The following is a 20,264-nucleotide window of genomic DNA, read 5'->3' on the forward strand; positions in this document are numbered from 1 at the left end:
TAATGCTTGATATGGGTAGATTGATCCAAAATGACAACATGACATGTCATGACATGGAACGACCAGACAGCAGGCAAATGTTCAAGAGAAAACGTGCTCCACAAGCCCCCCCTCCCCTCTCCCCCTCCATCCCCTATATCTGATTCACAAGGCAAAGAGAAGACACCCGCACGAAAGCGATCCCACAGTAGATGCGCGAGATACGTACCTCGATACTGCCACCCCTCCCTCCGATGACAACCCACTCGCCATCCAAACCCCTGATCCGGAGATGCTGACACCCGGGCGGAATCCCTGTGATGGGCTCGAGCTTGGCTTTGAGCTGGGAGATGGTCCATGATGGGTTGATGCGGCGTTCGGCGCTGATCTGGGGGTTCTTGTCGTCTTTGGAGGCGGAGGGGACGGTGACCTGAAGGGGGATGTCGGGGGCGGGGGGTTGGTATGCCATGGGTAGGGTTTGGTGGATAGGGAGATGGATGGATGGATGGATGGATGGATGGATGGATGGATGTTCCCTGGGAGAGAGGTGGGATTTGCTAGGTTATTTGCTGGGGATATGGAGAGGAGTGTGTGTTATTGGTTGGTCTCTTTCATGGCTGGCTTGGTGTAAATTCCGTGGCGACGTCAAGGTTTGTGCGGATGATGGAGATACTGACATGGACGGTTTTACCTTGGAAGCCAATTTCTTGAGGTTTCAAGGGTGTAAAGATATCAACTCAGAACACCTCTCATGTATTGTGGAAACTTCCAGAGCACTTCCAGGGCACTTCCAGGGACGCATGACAACAATAATCCTTGCAAAGTTCTACTACCATACTAGAGCAGGCTGAGAGCCAGCCAATCGCGAGATGGAATACAGCCCAACCATGCCGAAACCTCAAGAGACCTACTCGACGACAAGACCACTGGTCGACTGCTGCAGCCTCGGACCAGCGCCCAAACCAAGTACAATCCACTCGGTTCATGGCAGCCTCTGGGAAAGAAGAGGGAGATAACAAGTCAGCCCATGGTATCTGGCCGTAGATCTTAATGATGCCTGGCAGTTAAGTGAATCCGTTCTCTGGAGCCATAGACTTCGAACTTGTCGATCTTCCATATCGTACGTACTCTTCCCGGAACGCCAATGCCCAGAGGAGGCATTAAATGGTGTCGAAAAGTCGTACCACAACATTCAACAATATACCACCGCCCCACTCATGTCTTCTCATGTCTTCTCATCCCTAGGAACTGTTTCACTCGCCTGACTGAAAAAGATCCTCGCCGGCTTCTCCAACTCGTTCTCAATGGAGTACCTGTTACCTGTCCCACTGGTCAGTCAAGCTCCAAGCAAAGCACAAGACGTCCTTGACCGGCAAGAAAGAATGACCGAACATACCTCGCGGAACCTGAAAAACACCACCTTTGCCCACACTGAACCTCTCACACTCGCCCTCCTCGACTCCCGCTCCAATCCGAACCGTAACCCGCCCCTTAAACACGAAAAAACACATATGCATCGTCCTAGAATTCTTCGGCATCTTCATACTTCCTGGCGCTAGATCAAGCATCCCGCTCCCCAAGAACTCATTGCTGATTAGCTTTGCGAACCGGAAACCCGGCGCATCCTTGACTTCGCGTGTAAGCATCGAGGACGGATGGAATGCTAGATCGACCACTTCAGAATTCTCTACGTCTGTTTGACCAGGCTTGACCCAGGCATTGACCTGGCCGCGGTAGACGCCGACTTCCTTTTCCCAATCTTCTTCGTTGGGATCTTGCTCGTCGGAGGAATCTTCATCCGCCGCCTTTTTAGTTTGCTTTCTCTCGCTGGTGATTTCCTTGATGGAATTGAGAGGAATACGTGCGCCTAATTCTAGTCCTGCTGCACCACCCTCGTCATGTACGCATTGCTCAGCGTTCCAGTAGGCTATTGGTTTGACCACTGCACGGCCTGAACGCACGTCGTCTGCACCGCCTTTTCTTGACTTTTCGCGCTTCAGGACGTAGAGGGTCTTTAACTTGCCGGGTCTTGCTTTCACTTTTTCGATAATCTGATCTAACTCTGTCTGTTGACGCTGTGAGAGGTGAGTGTTCGCGTCTTTGATCAAGCCTGGAATTCTTGGAGGTATCAGCTGTGAGGAGGCTTGCACAGCAGCTGGATTTGTTGAAGACTCTAAGTTGATGCTTGGACCAACTTTCTGTTTCCCTTTTGCTCTTGAAGTGTCTGCCTTTGTTGTACGAGGCTTTTTTGCTGGTTTCTTTGCAGACATTGAAGTCGGCTCTGCTTCTATGTCCTCAGACTTGCGCTTCCTGCCCTTGCTCTGTGGGGCGGTCGGCTTCTGATGCAAGTCCTGATTATGCAGTGGCTGAACGCTTTCGGCCCCTTTGGCTTTCGGTTCTTCAACAGATCTTGATGCAATATCTTGCACAGGGGAAGCATCCTGGATGGTATTCTCAATACTGCTTAGGAATTCCTCCATCTCGTCATCACCCATAGGATTGTGTACAGAGTCGTCATCTCGGGTAGGCTGATTAGGCTCTCCATTCGCCGTCAGATTATGTTCTTGTGATTCTCTTTCAGCGGCTTGATTTGTCCATTTTTCCCCTTGACCCTTTCCAACACCCTCGTTACTTGTGGCTTTCGAGTTTTCGACCGCCTTCATCAGCGCTAGTGCTGGTGCTGAGCTTACTGCCTCTCCGTTGGCCATAACCTCTTTAAGAGGTTGTTTTTCTGGGCTGGGTACAAATCTTCGAGGTTTAACCCGTATCGGAGTAGGTGATGCAGAGTTCTCATGGTTTTTCGCTTCTACTACTTGAACAGCTTTCGACGGCGACAGGATATCGATACCATTGCTCCTTCGCGCACTGCCGCTGATCCCACTTTTCCTCGGAGAAGTAGATCGAGGTGGGGGTAAAGCCGGGGCACCAAGAGATCTGCGCGCAGAAAGAGTCTGGGTGGGTGTGAGTCCAGAACCTGTCAAAAGCCTGTATCAGTAACAGCTTCAAGCATTTAGAATCAGGACAGAGGGTAATGATAAAGCATAATAATACGCGCTTGCTGGCTGATCATCGGCCGTTCTGCACATACTATCCATGCCTGACATCTCCTCTGAGACTTCCAACGTACTGTTCTGTGCATCGATATTGTTTGCACCAGGATGCTGCTTCACTGGTGATGGTTTGACTGGCGAGGAGAATAATCCAGTGATCTCTTCGAGCCCGTTCTCGTCTAGCTTTCCTTGTGGTAGAGTGACTCCTGTTCGCCTAAAGAGTCATGAGCAAATACTCCTATACACAACCTTAGATTGGTTACGTACCGTCCTGCTGTTCCGACTGCTGAATAGTCACTATCGCGTTCGCGCCTCACGGCCGGGCGTGGTACCATTATCGAACAATTACTGAGGAGTAGTCACGGCGGCACGATGTAAACAGCAATCCAATCGTTAATGCTTTGTCAACTGGTTAGCAATAGAGTGCATTGTTGGCGAATGCTGTCCCTGGAAGCTTGCTGTTGTCCATTAGCGATATCACTAGCAATGCTGGAAGCCAATGTTTTGATCTAACCTCATCCGCCAGAACACCTGAAAAAACACGCTAACCCATATTTGAACAGACGCGTTCACCACTTCATGCGTCGAGACAGGACAGAAGGACAAAACCACTAGCCACACCTTACTTCCCCTATGATCTAGCAATTTGAGCATGGATCCAACAACAGAAGACACGCAGCCTGACGCATTAGAAGTGATATCCGAATTCACTGTATTTATCCCGCCTTCCATCCACCATGAGAGCCTGATATCAGGCGCCTCATATGCACACTACACGCCCATCCCACCACTAATCACAACCTCCAAAGATGATGCCCCAGGGACAGAATGTGTCCTCGGTGTTGACGAGGCGGGTAGAGGACCAGTCATAGGGCCTATGGTCTACGGTGCATTCTATCTTCCAGTTGAGCTTCACCGCTCCCTTCTCGCCGAGACACATCACTTCGATGACTCCAAGGTCCTGACTCCTGCTGTACGCGCAAGACTGATGAAAGATGTGTGCACTGCTGGAACTGATCTACACAATGCGTGCGGCTGGGCCGTCAAATCGTTAAGCGCACGAGATATCGGCGCTGGAATGCTGAAGAACGGGGGATCCTACAACTTAAATGCGCAGGCTATGGATGCCACGATTGAGATTATCAGAAAAGTCATTGACTCGGGTGTGCATGTCACGGAGGTCTACATTGACACTATTGGCAATCCCGGGGTCTATCAGAAGAAGCTACAGCGTATATTCCCAACGATGAAGATCACGGTGGAAAAGAAAGCAGACAGCCTGTACCCTTGTGTCAGCGCCGCCAGTGTGGTCGCGAAGGTGACCCGTGATGTTAGTTGTGATGTCCTTTATCAAGAGGTCATGAAAAATACTCCTGAGGCATCAGCAGAGGAAGCAACTTGGGGATCTGGCTACCCATCAGACGCAAGGTGTGTAGCGTGGCTCAAAAATCAGATGGACAGCCTCTTTGGATGGGGCAACGAATGCAGATTCAGCTGGGGAACTATCAAGGACATGATTGAAATCAAAGGTTCAGCAGGCGTGAAAGTCGACTGGCCAGTTGAGGACGACGAAGACAACGCATGTCTTTCCGACTACTTCCTCAACACAAATGCGGGAAGCAAAGCCGCAAGCGAAGCAGATCAATTGAGATTGTGGTTTGGATCGAACGTGGGGCAGGAGGCTTTCTAAGCCGCTACGTAACAGAGTTTTAATCAGTCGAGATTCTCTTCCTGATGCTGCTGGCCGTTGTCGCCATGGCCCCACTAACGAACCAAGGCATACCTGCATACCACAATCGATCGATCTCGATCAAATAGAGAATCTTGCAAGCCAGCAGCCTGGTTGCCATGATCGATTCTGGCCGTGAGTGGATTGACGATTCACAACTCCAAATTGCTTTAAGGCGGGTGAGCGATGATTAAAGACCAAAGCACGTCTCTCATCGATCAGCATAAAAGCATAGAGACAGGTTATGTTCAGGCCATTACAGGAAAAGAAGCATGTATTCGGTCACCCACTACCTGCGAGGAAGTGTTGACCAGTTCAATGACTAAAAGACCCATCAAATGTTTATACGTCATCTCAATGAATGTGGTCAGCTCCAGTGAGCAGTCTCAAGTCTCTAGCTACACAATGACACGACCTCGCCTACTGTGTATGCCTTTCCGTGCTGGGCATACACGCCAGAGGACATTTCTTGGGGCTGGTCGGATGTACCGGTATAAGGGTCGTCCCTACCCGACAAGTACACCCAGCGCCACTTCCAATACTTTCAGTTTTCTAGATGCCGCTCACGCTCCGGCCGGGTGACTGTCGAGGCAGATTGCCTACGCACCGATCTGGCGAGCTGGGTAGTCTGAAGACTCCATAGGAGAACATCCTAGAGCTTTGATAATGCTGGGCCTTTTTCCGAAGCCTCCAAAGCTCGCCGAAGCTCAAATCCAGCATGGCACCCCCGTCTTTTCGGTCCAAGACTTTGTCTTGCCTATTTTAGCAGGAGGAAACCCTCTGAAATCATGTTAAAAATTACCATCAACCTGTGTTTAGTTTAAGCTTGATCATGATATGATCTAGTTTGAGTAGAAATATGCGGCTAGGGACATTTGAAAGCCAATGAATTTGTCTTGTTTTTAACGTCTTGATTCAAAATCATTTCCATATGGAGGTCGAATCAATGGTCATCCAATGGAGAATTCTGCTAACTTGCCAAGGCAAGAAGCGGCATCGTTTTCAATGCCCTTCCACTCCACGTAACTACGTGGCTCTGGTCTCCTTTCCAGGAGTGCGAGAATGTTGACTGGCCAAGTGATTAATCTGGCGGCTTCTATCCACATTTGGCCGTCTGGTTCGGCTGAGGGCCCAGATGGTGGGATTATAACCGGCTGTGTTAGTAGCCCGAGGCTGCGTATTCCGAATTCGATAACACGGTGCAGGAGCTGCGGAGGAGATTTGATCAAGATGTTTGCCACAACCGGGATCGGGTGTTGATGTCCGAGGACGATGGTGGACATTGAGGCCAGATAGCTCAAGAACTGAAATGTCAAGTCTCCGACTCCTGCTCTAGCCAAGATCATCATATGTCCGAATAATGTTTGCATCATATGCACATCGTCCTGTTGTAGTAAAGGTCTGATAGAGTTAAATGTTTGATCCAAACATGAAACGGCTTGTGTGTATTTCCTCATTCGCAAATTTACTACACCAATAGACAGGGACCAGTGAGATTCCTCGGGGTAGACCATGACGTGATCACAATAATTTCTCCCTTCAATAATCCGTAGTAAGGGGCACTTCGAGTCGCGGTAAGCATGTACTGTTCTGTGCACCATCTCGATAGTCAAATCTTCTTGTCTTGGCGTAAGGGAGAATGGGATGATAGGACTGAGAATCGGGTTCATTGCTTCAATGTTCGTAGTAGCCAGACTCCGTTCCGATCGCTCATACATAAATCCCAAGTCTGTGGATGGCCGTAAGGTCTGGGTCTGGGCCGTCTGCTGACTCTCCAGAGCCCATTCCCACGGGTTTTTGATACGCTTCCGGCGAAGATAACGATCGATTTCAGCCGATGTGACATAGCGCGATCCGAGCTGAAAGCCGGGTACTGGAGTCAATCCGCTTCTTTCTCGCTCGAGTGCCAGTCGCAACGCAGCTTGGATTTCACTCGCTTTGTTATGTTTGTTAAGACGCCAGAGCCGAACACGGTCCTTGTACATCCTCTCACTGCCCCGAGGTGTTAGCATGTCAAGGTTGGAGCTGATAAGGCGAGTGCTTACGAGGCATGGAAGTTGTGCTTGTGGGCAAGTATCTCTCGGACTTCTTTCAGAGGCTTGTTCTGCTCGAAGTACAACTTGGTGATGGAGGGCCGCTGTTGCTCCCATTCGATAGCAGTAGGTCCAGTTGGGGGTGCCATCTTTGGTCAACATGGCTCCAGAGCTCAAAGGGAATTCCCTCCTCAATATATAGATTGGTGGCAGACAAGCATGTTAGCGAGGCTGTGGTTGTGATTGGGCAGAACAGAAGGACGGCCCTGCATTCTTAGTGCGCCAGCACCAGTGCTGCAAAGTTGTACTTCTGTCGAAACGCCTTGGCACGAACTTCGCCCTTGCAACCTGCAGCAGTCCACATACGTAGTATACCCAATCAACCACATCTCCATCAAACAGTGCGGCTGGCTGGCTGGCGCAATTGTTCCAGCTCTGTGACAACTCTGCCTCTCTTCTTAGGCCATTCGCCTCTTCGGATGTATGTTTGATGCATATAATGTCATGCTGTCTGGGTTTTACGACAGTGATGAGGAAAGTGAGACCAAGAAAATGACACAATATGCGGCCAAGCCAAATATCGATGCCTCTTTTGCTAGAGGTTTCCGTCCTTCCTTGAGGTAATCACCTCGTGTACGTGTTTAACTAGGTTCGTTCCGCAGGAGCATTCAGTAGTATTTAATTGCTATTGCTCTTGAAATATCATTCGAGATATGCTAATGGTTCACCGTCCTCTCTCAAGTCCTTGCGGGGTATGCAGAACGCACTCTCGACCCTCTTTCATGGCTCTATTCTATGTCTTATCGCTCCCTTGCAAAATCAATTCTTGTCAAATTCCTCACATAACTCCCCATCAAGCGCCAACCATGTCTTCGCCAGCTTCAACCCTCTTAATCTTTCCTCCTCGATCTCCTCCCAGTCCCAAGCTTCTGCGTCCCAGGCAGAATTGTCAGCGTCGCTTACAGAAAGCGCATGGGCAGCGGATTCTGCTGCTGCTGCCGTCTTCTCGTCCAAGACCACTCTTCCCTCAATTGCGGGGGTCTGTGCTGATTCGAGTCCCTCCTCTGCATCTTCTGCTTCGTCATCCTTCCGTTGCACGTCAGCTAATGACAACTTGATTTCTCCATTACACGTTTCGGACCCAGCTTGATCGGGCTGCTTCTTAGGCAACCAGCCCCCCATCCTCAGGATCCTGTCCGGCTTCACCGTAAACCTCCCTTTCTTAACCACATACTTGCTCAGCCCCACTGCACATAGCTCTTCCCCTTTGTCAGGCCCGTTAGTCCCATCCACCCGCCCCTTCTTCGTCCTTACAAAATAGCTCACGATGATAGCCCACTTCTCGTCCCATCCTAACAATCGACTCCGCACCCATACCTTCTCAAAAATCCCAATCTCCTTGCGGAAAGTCACATGAACAGCCCCCAGAGCCACGACCATCCTTCCCCGGTGCCCTTCCTCCTCAAGCTGGGCATTAACCTTCTTGAAGCCCGGACTGATAATCCGAGTCATGAGTTTCGTGCGCGAAACATCCAAATCCGAGAAGTATGTCGAGTTGGACTTGTGAAAGTTGTAGTCCGTTTCCAGAAGGGGCGTGCGGGTGGAGATTTGCACTGGGGTGAAAAGTGGGTGGGTCAGTATTTTGCGTGTAGATTTACCGTTAGATGGTTCACGCGACACGATCTGCTTCGGCGGCACAGGTTTGCGAGGCATGTTTCTAAAAAAGTGGTAGAAGACGCGGACGTGCCAAGCAAAAGGTAGGGTTTTGATGTTGGCGATCAGGTAGATAAGTATGAGGGTTGTGCGCCATGATAATCGGAAGGGGTGGACTGCCATCCTTTCTAGAACAGTGCCAGCTCAAGAAGAGAAAACCGTTTTTGAATTTGTAGCGTGTTGAAGGATGATTTGGCCAGGTCGTTAAGAATTAGTAATTGATGCATATATCGAATCCGCCCAGACCTCCTTCACATTGAACTTGGGAATTGGGCGCGCTGAATCACCCTCGACTGAGGAACGGCGACGGCTCTTGATACCATCAAAAGTATGTGTCTGCCCGTAGAAGTCAGTGGGCTATCACGGGGATTCGGTGGGATTGAGTAGCAGGAATTTCTCAGGCCAGTTGTTCTTTTCAGAGGTAAGCTTTAAGTTGTGTTTGGTAGGATGCGCCCAGGTTTCCGTACCTCGGTACATCATCTCGAGTACAATCTAGGCTGTAACCGGAGTACTAGTAGTTTTCGTGGTCTCGGAAATTGGGTATCACCGGCTCCGATAACGCGAAGGCATTGGCGGATCTCTCGTCGGCGATTAGGAGTTGCCTTCGTGGGACCTCTGGTGCATGGTGAGAGAAACAAGCTCCATAGTAATGCATTTCCATTGTTATTGCGGGTTCTTCCGGCGATGCCTAAAAGTACGGTGACCCAAGTTCTGTGGACACTCACAATACCTAGATAGTTGGACATAAGATTTTTTTTCCCCACTTCCAATTACGGCCTCCATCCTGAGCGGCGCTGCTTCAACCTGAGCTGAGACTGAGTCGAGACTGAGCGCGCCTGAGCAGCCCTGAGCAGAGGCTGAGCAGGTGGGAGGAGCTGGCAAGACCCTTGCCTTGAACTCCTAGACCACCCATTGCGGTGGGACACATACTACGGCTACAGGCCTAATTTTTGCATCATCGCTATCTTCACCTTCACTTAGACGAGAAGCCTTCTTGATTGCCGCCGGAGCAAAGGTCTTTTGCTCGCTGGTGGGCGGAGGCGTGGCTGTAGGGGTTGGCATCCCATTGACGGATGTTGCGGATCCGTGGCCGCTGCCTTTTTGGGCGTACATTGGTCTGGGAATTGCTGCGTATGAACCGTTATACCCGCTAGAGGTGAGTCTCTTCTTTGGTGCTGCTCGCTGACGCGCCACATTCGTGTCTACTACTTGAAGCTGCTCCTGGTCCACTGTGAACTGGATGGGCGCAGAGGCGGCCATGGTACGCAGGTAGTACATTCCCGTCTTCAAGCCAAGTTTCCACCCAGCGAAATGCATGGAGGTGATCTTGCCCATGGTAGGCTCCTTGAGATGAATATTGAGAGACTGGGATTGGTCAATGAATGCACCTCGATCAGCAGCCATCTGCACGATAGTTCGTTGGCTGATCTCCCAAACAGTCTTGTACAATGCTTTGATATCAGCAGGAATGTTGGGAATATTTTGGACTGAGCCGCCATCAGCAATGATTCTGTTCTTCATGTTGTCGGACCAGAGACCGAGATCAACAAGATCTTTCAACAGCCATGGATTGACGACCTGGAATTCTCCAGCCAGAACACGACGAGAGTAGACTGGATACAAATAAACAGCAGCGAAGGATTGATATTTATGCAAGATGCTGCACCTGCTTATGCTGCTAAGGGTACTATTCGAGATCTTCGTCAACGTGGCATATCTTGTGTCCAATGGCCTGCATATTCGCCTGATTTAAATCCAATTGAGATAGTATGGAATTGGATGAAAGATTGGATACAAGAGCGCTATGGAGATACTCTACACAAGTACGATGAGTTACAAGCAGCTGTTAATGCTGCATAGAATGCTGTGCCCTCTGAATATCTCAAGGAGTTGCTTGAGTCAATGCAGGAGAGTTGTCAAGCAGTTTTGGATGCCAATGGAAAACAAACTCGATTTTAGAGACTAGTCCTAATTAAGCAATTTTGTGCACATCTATACTTAATTTTGCATAGTAGGTTTTGTACGGATACTAGCGTTTTCGACCAGGGGGGGTGCAAAAATTAGGCCTGTAGCCGTAGTACTACGGTACTGGGCATAAGTAGTCGTAGCACAGCGCTAGTAGCAGCTAGTTCGGATACAGCGCCACATCAATACCTAGAAGCTTCTTTGGCCATTGTTCATATCAATTGGCCACACCAGTACCGCTAACTGTTCAAGGCTTAGATGTCTGGTTCACAGCCTGTTTTGGTGCAAAAATACTAGTGCTGTGCTACGAATACTTATGCCCAGTACCGTAGTAACCAGGGCCGCGTTAAGCCCCTTTAGGGCCGGAGCTAGGTGCCAAAATTATTGATAGTTCTCGCATTAGTCGTAAAATTATAATACTAACCCTGGATTGGTGATGTTACTTTAAGTGGTTTAGTGCTTCAGCTGAGTTTAATAGCTTAAGGTTGTACCGTGTACAGCCAAATCCTTGGCATCACGTGACCGCACTCTTTGGCACGTGTCATCGGACCATGTAGCAGCCTACTGACACCTACGTTAGCTCCAGTCTACCGTATATATGAATAGCAGACCACCCGTGTAACCAGCCCGGTCAGCCTCAGCTGGCTGATCATGTACAATATGTCCATCCATTGATTTTGACAACTCAAAAAATTGCTTCTTTTGTTCATCCGCAGCATCGGAAATCCATGCTCTGTTTTGCTCCCGCACAGTTTGAAACTGGATCTTAGACTGTGACTTGGAGAAATCTTGAACTCGGCCGTGGCCTGCTCCTTCCACCATGCCGATAGCTTATCATGACTCATCTTCAGACTCCGACTATGGAGGTGCTGGGCGAGTTAGGAAGCAAGGAGATCCGAAACGCTTTGTTCAGCATACTAAAAATCGCACTCGAGTCACCATTCAAAGTGCACGTGTGGAACATCATGCTCGAGACCCAGTCATCTCACATACGCGCCGATCTCAGTATTCTCGGCAATTTGACCAACACTCAGGTATTCCTGACTCAGGCACTCATCGCCCAGCCTTTATCCCAGTGTTTCCACGAGAACAGCTCGAAGAGCGGAGAAAAATACCCCCTGCCCAACCCATGGCTTCTGGTGTCCAACCCATGGCTCCCCCTGTCCACAACATGCCTCCCCCTGTCCAACACATGCCTCTCCCTGTCATCCACTCAGCGCCCGCACAGCGGATAGGAAGACACCATAGCCTAGGCCCTTTGAAGCCGGCAAGGGATTATGAAGATTTGGACTACGGGGAGAGTGTCATGCGGCGCGGCGTAGTAGCTCCGATACAAATTTTAGATGATTTTGAGGGGCCGAAGCGATACGGGGAAAGTGATTCAGAGCCAGGCTCTGAGTATAGTTTACCTGTTAGACTTCACTTTGGTCACAATGACATTCCCTCTCCACCGACATCAGTACCCGCACCACAGCTTGGCTTTTCGGGACAGGCATCTCTGGGTAAAAGCTCATACTACCAGACGGTCATCAGCCAAGTCCTCCATTCTAGATATGCTGAAAACGGTATAGAGGAAGAGTCTTGGGGAGAACTGACAATCCAACCAATAGACCATCGATACCCAGCAAACTCATCTGTGGATCTGTTTAGATGGGTCCACCTTCACAACGAAGTGATGCACTTCGGCTCTTTCTTAGACACTGTCTCAGCATATCTAGAAGATGCCGGGAAGGATAAAAACGACACCAAGATGATGCTAGAGAGAGTACGAAGACAAGCAGAGAAGCCCCTTTCTCATCTCAGTGGGAAATATCTTGATCCGGTGCTGATACAAGATACATTTTTTCCGAAAAATGGTCCAAGCGGAAAGTCCAGTCATAACATTCTTTTCCTCTGCTTGCCGTTCTTTTCACTAGAAGTGTATTCGCCTAGCGTACTTCCAGAAAAGTCCTTTGCTCATCCACTCAGATCCCTCTTACAGAGTCCTTATTCCTCAATAGCAAAAGGGCGTGATTTGAAACAAGCAGTCTGTATGCTGGGGAATGTGTCCAAAAACGTCTGTTTTCACGTACCTCAGTTATGGTGCTTGATGGTCGAAGATGGTGGGTAACACTCTAATTGACGGCACTGTTTTAACAAGCTGCTAGACCTGATCTTCACGTGCGCTCGACATCCTACATCCGTTCTGTTAGGGAATAGGCTGAAGATGACAAAGTTGCCTCTTGCGTCTCCGAATCATCAAAATGTGATACAGGTTTCAGATGATGCCGGAACGGTCTGGTTGTTGGATCCGTCTGAATGTAAGATGTGGTTTGTACGTGGCTGTACCATCATCGCCGGATACTCCCAATGGCTGCTAAGTTCACTATGATAGGCATTTACTTCTGCCTTCGAAGAATTGAGCTCAGAATTCGAAACCGAATATGACATACTGCTCCATGGAACAAGGATTGAAAGTAGGGACTGGCCCAGGGTTCTGAGAGAAGCTGAAGGGGGCATTGTACGGCTGGTGATTCGCCAAAAGTATGTTCTTACTGGCTTGACATAACCAAGCTGACTTGGAAAGATTCAGACGCCGCTCATATCGCAATGATACTCTCACTTCGACTTCCAGTAAAGACGGAGTTCTCAATGACTCATCTGACAAAAATGCAGGCGGCAACAACGAGGATGCTAATGTACTGATGACATCAGGCAGTGATTCCGGATCTAGGTGTAAACCCCCAGTTGGCTCACATTCTAGTGGATCAGATCTCCGAAGCCCTGTGACACAACATCTACGTTGTATTGTACTTGACAAAGAGATTTTTACCAACTCGAGAGGGTTATACTTAGACAGACCTGATGGCTGGTTTTTTGAGTTCGATTATACTGATGGGCAATTGGTGGATGCTGTAGAGAGCATCTGGGAGCTTACAGAACCGCCTTTATGGCAGCGGATTATAGATACTCCTCATTTTGTCAGGGATTTTGAAATTGTTGACCAAGAAGGACACAGAGGAGTCATGTTTCAGCTGGACTCCAAAGCCGATGCCGACCAAGAGATTGTTCTTACAGGTGCACAGGTCACCGAAACACTCCGGATTGGAAGGCGCTGTTGGTGTGACAGTTTCATCAGACCAACTACTTCAGTCATCTACTTCCGGAGAAATACCCCTGCGGGGCCATTATATGAGCAGGAATTTGACTTTCGTGATACTGGTCTCGACAAGCAGCCATTGAACATGGTCTACTACCCAGTCTATTTGTCTGGTGCTACAACGTGTGAACTCAAGAAGGAAGCTGCTGTATGGGTCGATCCTGCAACGCGAAAAGTCACAGCTCACATGGAAAATCATCGAAAGTCTGCCAAGCTCAAGGCGTCTCGCAAACGAAATTGCCACGTCGATCACAACGTAAAAGACTCAAGCATTGACATAACCACAGGACGGGCCTTTGGTGAAGCTGTTCGAAGTGTTCTCGCGGGAAAGAAAATTGGGAAGAAAGCACGCAGAGGCACATTCAGGCAGATTGACCCAACAAAAACAGGGGTTCAAGAAACAGGTGTTGCCAAAGCAGCCAATTATCATGCAAGTCGAGTGCATGGCGATCAAGCATCCGATGAGCTGTGCTCTCCAAGAACACCGGAGTCAAAACCCTGTCCATTGTTATCCGAAGGACGTAGAGCGAAAACAATCAGAACGCAATCTCAATCCTTCATATTGCTTCCGTGGCTAGCGGGCGTAACGAACCACCAAGATATTCGGGCGGGGTCTGCTGATAAAGGTGGTCAGACCGCAGTAGAAACAATTGATGCTGGGAAAGCATACTCAGATTCAGATCACCTGGTCAACGTCAACAGACTCGATGAGATTCTGGCCGATACGGACGAGTTCTTAATGAAAAAGGCAAAAAATGACGAACGTAAACTTTATGGTCGGTGCCCAACGGCTGACCTGAAGTCTTTGGACGATTCTATTTGGGAAGCCAGGATTAAAAGTCGCAATCAGTCCCTGGATGGACTTCGAGATTGCATCAAATTTGTGCAAAAGACTAAGAAATTGCTACGATTTTTCGTTGACATAGACTGCGGTGCTTGCAGTGTACAAAAATGTCTCGGGGGTCTTCAACTTATTGTTGAAGTTTGCGGGGTGCGTGAAGATAATCTGTACCAAGAGTTATTTTACTGACCATGGGTTTTAGCCGAATCATTTATTCAGCAGCCAGCTGCTCTCATCTTTCCTTGGCCTTGAGAAGACTGTCAAGAAATTACGTGACAGACTTACTGGTGAGAATGGTCCCTTGGACTTGCCTGCGAATATCCGTCAAGTCTCGGCGCAAGATTTTCTGCGCGCATGGGTCAATTTCATCATGGCCGTCGTCCACATAGCAGACATAGCAAACTGTCACAGGTCAGACGGTCGAGGCATTATTGTTGCGGATTCAGGTGTACAGATATTGAGAAGCAGGTCCCTTTTGGAAGCTGGATTACTATCAATGCGTCAAAGCATGCATTCAAGCGTTCTGGCCGAGAAAGTGGCAGTCATGCCTCTCGGAATGATCTCGCTCATCGTCGCTCGGGTGTTGACGGACTTGACTGACGACCGTCCTGACATTCTTTCAACATATTCGACTTACCTGGAGCGACTTGTAAGTCCCAAAAGGTAATCAAGGTTAATTAATAACTAACCGATCGACCTAGGAACTGGACATTCACTCGGACCCCCTGAACCGAGCACACCAGGAGAAGATAAGTCATCTTACCCAAGAAATAAGAGCTATTATTGCTGTTCTTAACGATCAACTAAATGTGCTGAACGGTATCGATTGTAGCATGCAACAAGACCTAAATCCAAACGCAGAATCAGTTACCCGGCGCAAACGAAGCCAGCAAGCACCTCAGTCAGCAGTTATTGCCGAATGCATTTCCTGCGTGGCAGCCAGGACGCAAAGCTTTCAGGAGATGAAAGAACGCGCAACGGGACTGGCAGAATGGGCAAGTAATCTTTCTTTATCCCATTCTTTGAAATCTTGGATCGTCTCTGCTTACATCATTTGCTCCTAGAACATACGCATGATCGAATCCAACAAAGATCGACAAGAGTCCGCGATCCTCGCATTCACAATCGTCACGATCATCTTTCTTCCCCTATCATTCGTGGCTTCCTTCTTCGGCATGAACACAGCCGACGTACGAGACATGACTCAGTCTCAATGGGTATACTGGGCCGCTGCTGTCCCAGTTACTGCCCTCGTTATTGGCCTCACACTCCTCTGGGCTGGAGAGGTTAATCTGGCACGTTCTGCTTTTCGTCGACTGTTAGAGAAAGTGAAGAGTTTCTTTGGCGGTCGAGCCTCCTTCGCATGAGGCTGTAACCGCTACGGGTGGGTACATTTCCCCCCAGCTCTGTCTTCAAGGTAATACAGCGAAAATGGTCTACCCGATCTACCCATCTCGGATCCAGTCTCTTCCCAGGCCAATATTCGAGTCGTATTAATCTTTCGAGGATATGTACGGGTCGAAAACTTTTCATTACTCGGGTGGATGTGAAGTCACCTCTAAATAATTAATTACAAAAATGGCGAATCTTGTTCACTCTGTTCTAGTGAGTGCAGAAAGCGAATTTGATCTCAAGAGGGATGATTTGCAATAGGTGTGCATTGGAAAAGGAGAAGCTCTGTACAGGATAAACCCCAAATCAACCTTTTTGACATCGCCTCTGGTCTCGATCCAGTGTGGATTACGACGGACGGTTGAAGTGAAACGGCCAATTGAAATTTCAACCCCGCAGCTATTAAGGAGAGCCATTTTCTCTACAGAATAAGGAAGTCTCTAGTTATAGTAACAATATCTTTCTAGATTATTAGAGAAAATGCATAATATCTCATTTGATTCTTAAGCTATTTTATCATTCTAACCTTTTCTAGATAGCCCTGAGTTAGCTCTATCTGAATCAGATTATTTGAAATTATTCTCTCTAAATTAGAGCAAGAAGCAGCAAGAAATAGTTTTCTACTATAAAGAATAGTATTTTAATTTTGATAGGGTACGCTTAGCAAGATTCTGCAGTCTTGGCCCCCTAAAGCACTGCTTATTTTCCATCATAAACTTAAGGAGGCAGGAAAGGGGAACCTTTATCTAATTAGAAGGCTGATTATCTAGGCTGCAGATTTAAGCTTACAGCACTTTACAGCCATTCAATTAAGCTTGGCGGTATAGACACATTAGAGAGAGAATAGTTTTTTATCTTAAAATTTCAACAGCAAAGTCACAAGAGAGTCTATTTTACTATCTGGGCAATTTTAGGCATTCTACTACGATAATTAGGTAGTAAATGTTCATCCTCTGCCCTGCGGCCCCAGCAATTCGAGGGTTGCACTAACGATTTGCAAGAGTTTCGCAACGCACAATAACGGGATGTGGGGAGAACTCCCAAGCCACAGCCGTCGTGGGCCTTTCATCCGCAGAGAGAGCAAACCTCTTCAATTGATATATCATTTTCGTGCGGAGTACAAACAATGCAGCAAAAATGATCAATTGGGCGGTTATAATAAATGTGACTTACTTCGAACCAGAAGGTGAGGCAGCATTAATGAAAGAGAGATCACTTTCACGCAATCGGCATATTAAAAGGCCAGCAGAAAGGATCACATCCTCAAAATTGTGCGTGTCAATTGAAGTCATGCAAATGGTTCACTCTACGTAGTAAGTTCATTGAAACCAAAGTGACAGAGAACCAGAATATTGCCAGGCCCTCAAATCAAAAAATGATCTGCCAAATAAGCCTCGACTTCCAATTGATGGGGAGCCTTGTTGTACAAAGTCTGGCCAGCTCCATCGAAGCCCCGAAATACGAATGAAGCAATCATGAGTACCTAATCTACAAATGGCTCAATCGGAACAATTGACGAATCCATCAGTAGGTCGTTCATGGACCAACAGCAAGGGCGGCAGCGTAATGTACGGGTTCCAATGCCGCCACGTAGGGTTGTACGTCAGGCTGATGGTAGCCTGATTTCACCTCATTCACCTGATTGATTGCCTGCCCTATTCTTGCATAAACTCTGGACATTGAGCCTTGCGAGGAATTGAAGGACTGTGGAACCGTGTTGAGAGGCGACTGAGAAAAGCAATTGATCCAGTTGCTCGTCTCTGCGAGAGCTTTCAAGAGGCGAAAAGATGGGAATTGAGGTCAATGGAAGCCAAAGGAAGCTTCAAAGCCTGCTGATTGATAAGCTTGGCTTTCTCAGGTCTAAACGGAATTTAATTAGCGGAAGCGGCGGATTCTTTGCCCGACGCTAAATCCCTGCTTGGGATACCAGCGTGGCCAGCAATTGAGTCATCCGGCAAGCGGCGCTATAGCCCGGGCGACCCACACAGGCCACATCAAAGCTAAGTAAACTCGCCCGCCTGTCCTGCTCAGCAGACACCCCCCAAACTATCCATTATTCATACAAGTCCACAAGGCCAATTGCCAGTCTTCTCACAGCCCCAATTCATATGATGACTGTGCGAGTGACATCTGATCCAATAAACCCGTCAAATGTGTCCAATCATGATGCCCCCGCAGTTGGGCAAGAAACACTCATCATGCATGGTGGCCTGGAATCTTCCACCTCCATGAGCATCCTCCCATTGATCCATAGTCTCATTCAGTCACGCCTAAGACCTATTCATCTGTATTCACGTATTCACTGTTCATTGTTCCTATTCTATGCTTACTCTGCTGTATCATTGATGTGCTATTCTAGAAATTCTTCCATTCAGATACAAGGATCTTGCATCTAAGGACCTGATCCTACGCCACCTCTCATCGATCAATCCATAAGTTCGTCGTCTGCCTGATTCTTCCAACCCATTGCCGCCTGCAACCTTCCGAATCCATCATCACCTTTTCTTTCACTCTTTCTCTCTCTCTGTCACCCCTCAGAGAACTACTGGTTAGTCTCACATATCCATCAATTGTTCGGCACTACAAGCAAACACTGTTCCGACAAACTTGACAATTGTTGTACAAGCTGCGGCGCTGCGGATACAGCATTCTTCTCAGAAAGACTCTGATCACATACATAAGCTTCCATGATGGAAGACACGCCGTCAAGTAAGAGAAGGGCAAACGAAGATTTATCAATGTTGACTCCACCAACACCCAGAGTGAATTCCTTCACTCGTAAGTCGAGCTCAAATGAGGAAACCACCAAAGTGTCTTCAAACTATAGCGAGTCGTCCGCGACTACCAGTAGAGTTACCCCACCATCAACCGCATCACCATTGAAACGTTCACGAGATACCATATCGCCAGGGCCACAGGAATTCCATCATGATGGAATCACATCATTCGCAACAGCTGATCCACCAGTTACCGATTTGCTCGCAGCTCCTGCCTCGTCTCCATACCTTCTACAGGAACACCACAATTCTACGAAGTCATCATCACGATCTACGTCTCGCAAATCCAGCTCTTCTGAATATCAAAACAATACCATTGTTGATACCATCCGTGAGCTAGGCTATCGAAAATATCTGCAACTGGTCAACCTGCCACAATTCCTTCCGCGGCGGCTGCAAGCAGCACCTGTGATGCCACAACCAGTAACTTCTGCCCCGTACACACCATCACCAAAGAAGAAGCAAATACAAAAGCAGGCTCGCGCAGGCGTAGCGGTGAAGCCTTCCCGTGTCAATCTACAAGCTCAACCGAAGAAGAGAAAGATGTCTGAGGCTGGCGAAACCCCTCCGCAAGCTCAGTCCATGAAGAGCAGGCGGTCGGAGGCTGACCAACGTCCTCCACAAGCGCAATCCAACAAGAGAAAGCGATCCGAGGGCGCGCAAACTTCTGTTTTCAAAACTCCTCCGGCCAAGATCCGGAAGTCAGAAGATCGGCTAGTGACAAAATCAGAGGAACCACCATCCAAAAGGGCCAGGACTGCCCCACCAACCGCCACTCAGATTAAAACTACTCCTACCAAACCGAAGACTCGAAAGACTCCCAAGAAGGCCACCAACATTGGTACCAGCAAGCCTGAGAAGTCGAGAACTAAGGAGCAGCGATGGGGGGATTATCTCAAGAGCATCGTGGGGGGAGAGAAGGATGTCTACCATAAACTTCCTGATATGGTTATTCCTCCGCTGGGACAGTCAATTGATCAAGTCCCAGTTCGAGCGTACACTTTCAACAAAGGAAAGGTCCAAGACTACGGTGACGGTCAGGGCTTGCACGATCGGGAGATGGAACTGGCACGGGAAGTAGGACTGAGCTACGATGCTTATCGACAACAAAAGAGGATGGCTTTCATTGGGTATGCTGCTATGCAGCTGGAAGGGAAGAAGGAGTTCAAGAAATCGCATACGCAATCATTATGCAATATTGATGGCAACAAGGCAACTCATCTTTGGATTCATTTTCATGACTGCTGGGGTTGGATGCCAGAAAATCCCACCCCACCAATCAACCCAGCGAGTCTCGGCGATCTTCAACTTCCAGATCTACACGTGGCTCAGGCGTCGCAATAAGTCGTCTCAAGGTCACTTTACAAGCATGCAAAGTGAGAAGAAGGAACCCCCAGGAGGGCACAGGATAGACTGTCCAAGGATAGTTGTAACAGACGAGGATCTGTATTGCATGGCCATTGCGTTGGAAATTGCTTGTGAAGTTTGCTTGAATGCTCAAGCATCATGAAGAGTTCTGACTAACCAGCCTGAACGGTTAGTCTCGGGTTATGCATTATCCGAGCGACTTTAATGCGGTGCAGGTCATCTTAGTCGATACCCGTGTTCTATAGCACAGTCTACTCAATATGAATGATCACTGTCTC

At 48.4% G+C, this 20,264-nt stretch overlaps 8 protein-coding genes across 8 annotated transcripts; 3 read left to right on the forward strand and 5 right to left on the reverse strand.

Moving 5' to 3' along the window:
• Nucleotides 1-133: 133 nt before the first annotated feature.
• Nucleotides 134-448, reverse strand: EPUS_06823 (uncharacterized protein; the record flags this gene model as incomplete). The annotated part of the gene is made up of 1 exon (XM_007804717.1): nucleotides 134-448. One exon carries the CDS (start codon nucleotides 446-448, stop codon nucleotides 134-136), a length of 315 nt encoding a protein of 104 aa, XP_007802908.1.
• Nucleotides 449-1,204: 756 nt separating this feature from the next.
• Nucleotides 1,205-3,364, reverse strand: EPUS_06824 (uncharacterized protein; the record flags this gene model as incomplete). The annotated part of the gene is made up of 4 exons (XM_007804718.1): nucleotides 1,205-1,299; nucleotides 1,376-2,953; nucleotides 3,068-3,243; nucleotides 3,297-3,364. The coding sequence occupies 4 exons, from the start codon at nucleotides 3,362-3,364 to the stop codon at nucleotides 1,205-1,207; spliced, it is 1,917 nt and encodes a 638-aa protein (XP_007802909.1).
• A 317-nt stretch (nucleotides 3,365-3,681) lies between these two features.
• On the forward strand, nucleotides 3,682-4,719 carry EPUS_06825 (Ribonuclease H2 subunit A; the record flags this gene model as incomplete). The annotated part of the gene is made up of 1 exon (XM_007804719.1): nucleotides 3,682-4,719. The coding sequence occupies one exon, from the start codon at nucleotides 3,682-3,684 to the stop codon at nucleotides 4,717-4,719; it is 1,038 nt and encodes a 345-aa protein (XP_007802910.1).
• Nucleotides 4,720-5,708: 989 nt separating this feature from the next.
• On the reverse strand, nucleotides 5,709-6,940 carry EPUS_06826 (uncharacterized protein; the record flags this gene model as incomplete). Its single annotated transcript, XM_007804720.1, has 2 exons — nucleotides 5,709-6,750; nucleotides 6,804-6,940. 2 exons carry the CDS (start codon nucleotides 6,938-6,940, stop codon nucleotides 5,709-5,711), a joined length of 1,179 nt encoding a protein of 392 aa, XP_007802911.1.
• A 670-nt stretch (nucleotides 6,941-7,610) lies between these two features.
• On the reverse strand, nucleotides 7,611-8,504 carry EPUS_06827 (uncharacterized protein; the record flags this gene model as incomplete). The annotated part of the gene is made up of 1 exon (XM_007804721.1): nucleotides 7,611-8,504. One exon carries the CDS (start codon nucleotides 8,502-8,504, stop codon nucleotides 7,611-7,613), a length of 894 nt encoding a protein of 297 aa, XP_007802912.1.
• A 900-nt stretch (nucleotides 8,505-9,404) lies between these two features.
• Nucleotides 9,405-10,025, reverse strand: EPUS_06828 (uncharacterized protein; the record flags this gene model as incomplete). The annotated part of the gene is made up of 1 exon (XM_007804722.1): nucleotides 9,405-10,025. One exon carries the CDS (start codon nucleotides 10,023-10,025, stop codon nucleotides 9,405-9,407), a length of 621 nt encoding a protein of 206 aa, XP_007802913.1.
• A 1,264-nt stretch (nucleotides 10,026-11,289) lies between these two features.
• Nucleotides 11,290-15,816, forward strand: EPUS_06829 (uncharacterized protein; the record flags this gene model as incomplete). The annotated part of the gene is made up of 7 exons (XM_007804723.1): nucleotides 11,290-12,499; nucleotides 12,617-12,783; nucleotides 12,844-12,992; nucleotides 13,042-14,599; nucleotides 14,652-15,098; nucleotides 15,151-15,357; nucleotides 15,514-15,816. The coding sequence occupies 7 exons, from the start codon at nucleotides 11,290-11,292 to the stop codon at nucleotides 15,814-15,816; spliced, it is 4,041 nt and encodes a 1,346-aa protein (XP_007802914.1).
• A 2,715-nt stretch (nucleotides 15,817-18,531) lies between these two features.
• EPUS_06830 (uncharacterized protein) lies at nucleotides 18,532-19,962 on the forward strand (the record flags this gene model as incomplete). The annotated part of the gene is made up of 1 exon (XM_007804724.1): nucleotides 18,532-19,962. One exon carries the CDS (start codon nucleotides 18,532-18,534, stop codon nucleotides 19,960-19,962), a length of 1,431 nt encoding a protein of 476 aa, XP_007802915.1.
• Nucleotides 19,963-20,264: the final 302 nt, after the last annotated feature.

The sequence above is a fragment of the Endocarpon pusillum genome (assembly GCF_000464535.1).
Source record: "Endocarpon pusillum Z07020 unplaced genomic scaffold scaffold3494, whole genome shotgun sequence".
Classification (NCBI taxonomy): domain Eukaryota; kingdom Fungi; phylum Ascomycota; class Eurotiomycetes; order Verrucariales; family Verrucariaceae; genus Endocarpon; species Endocarpon pusillum.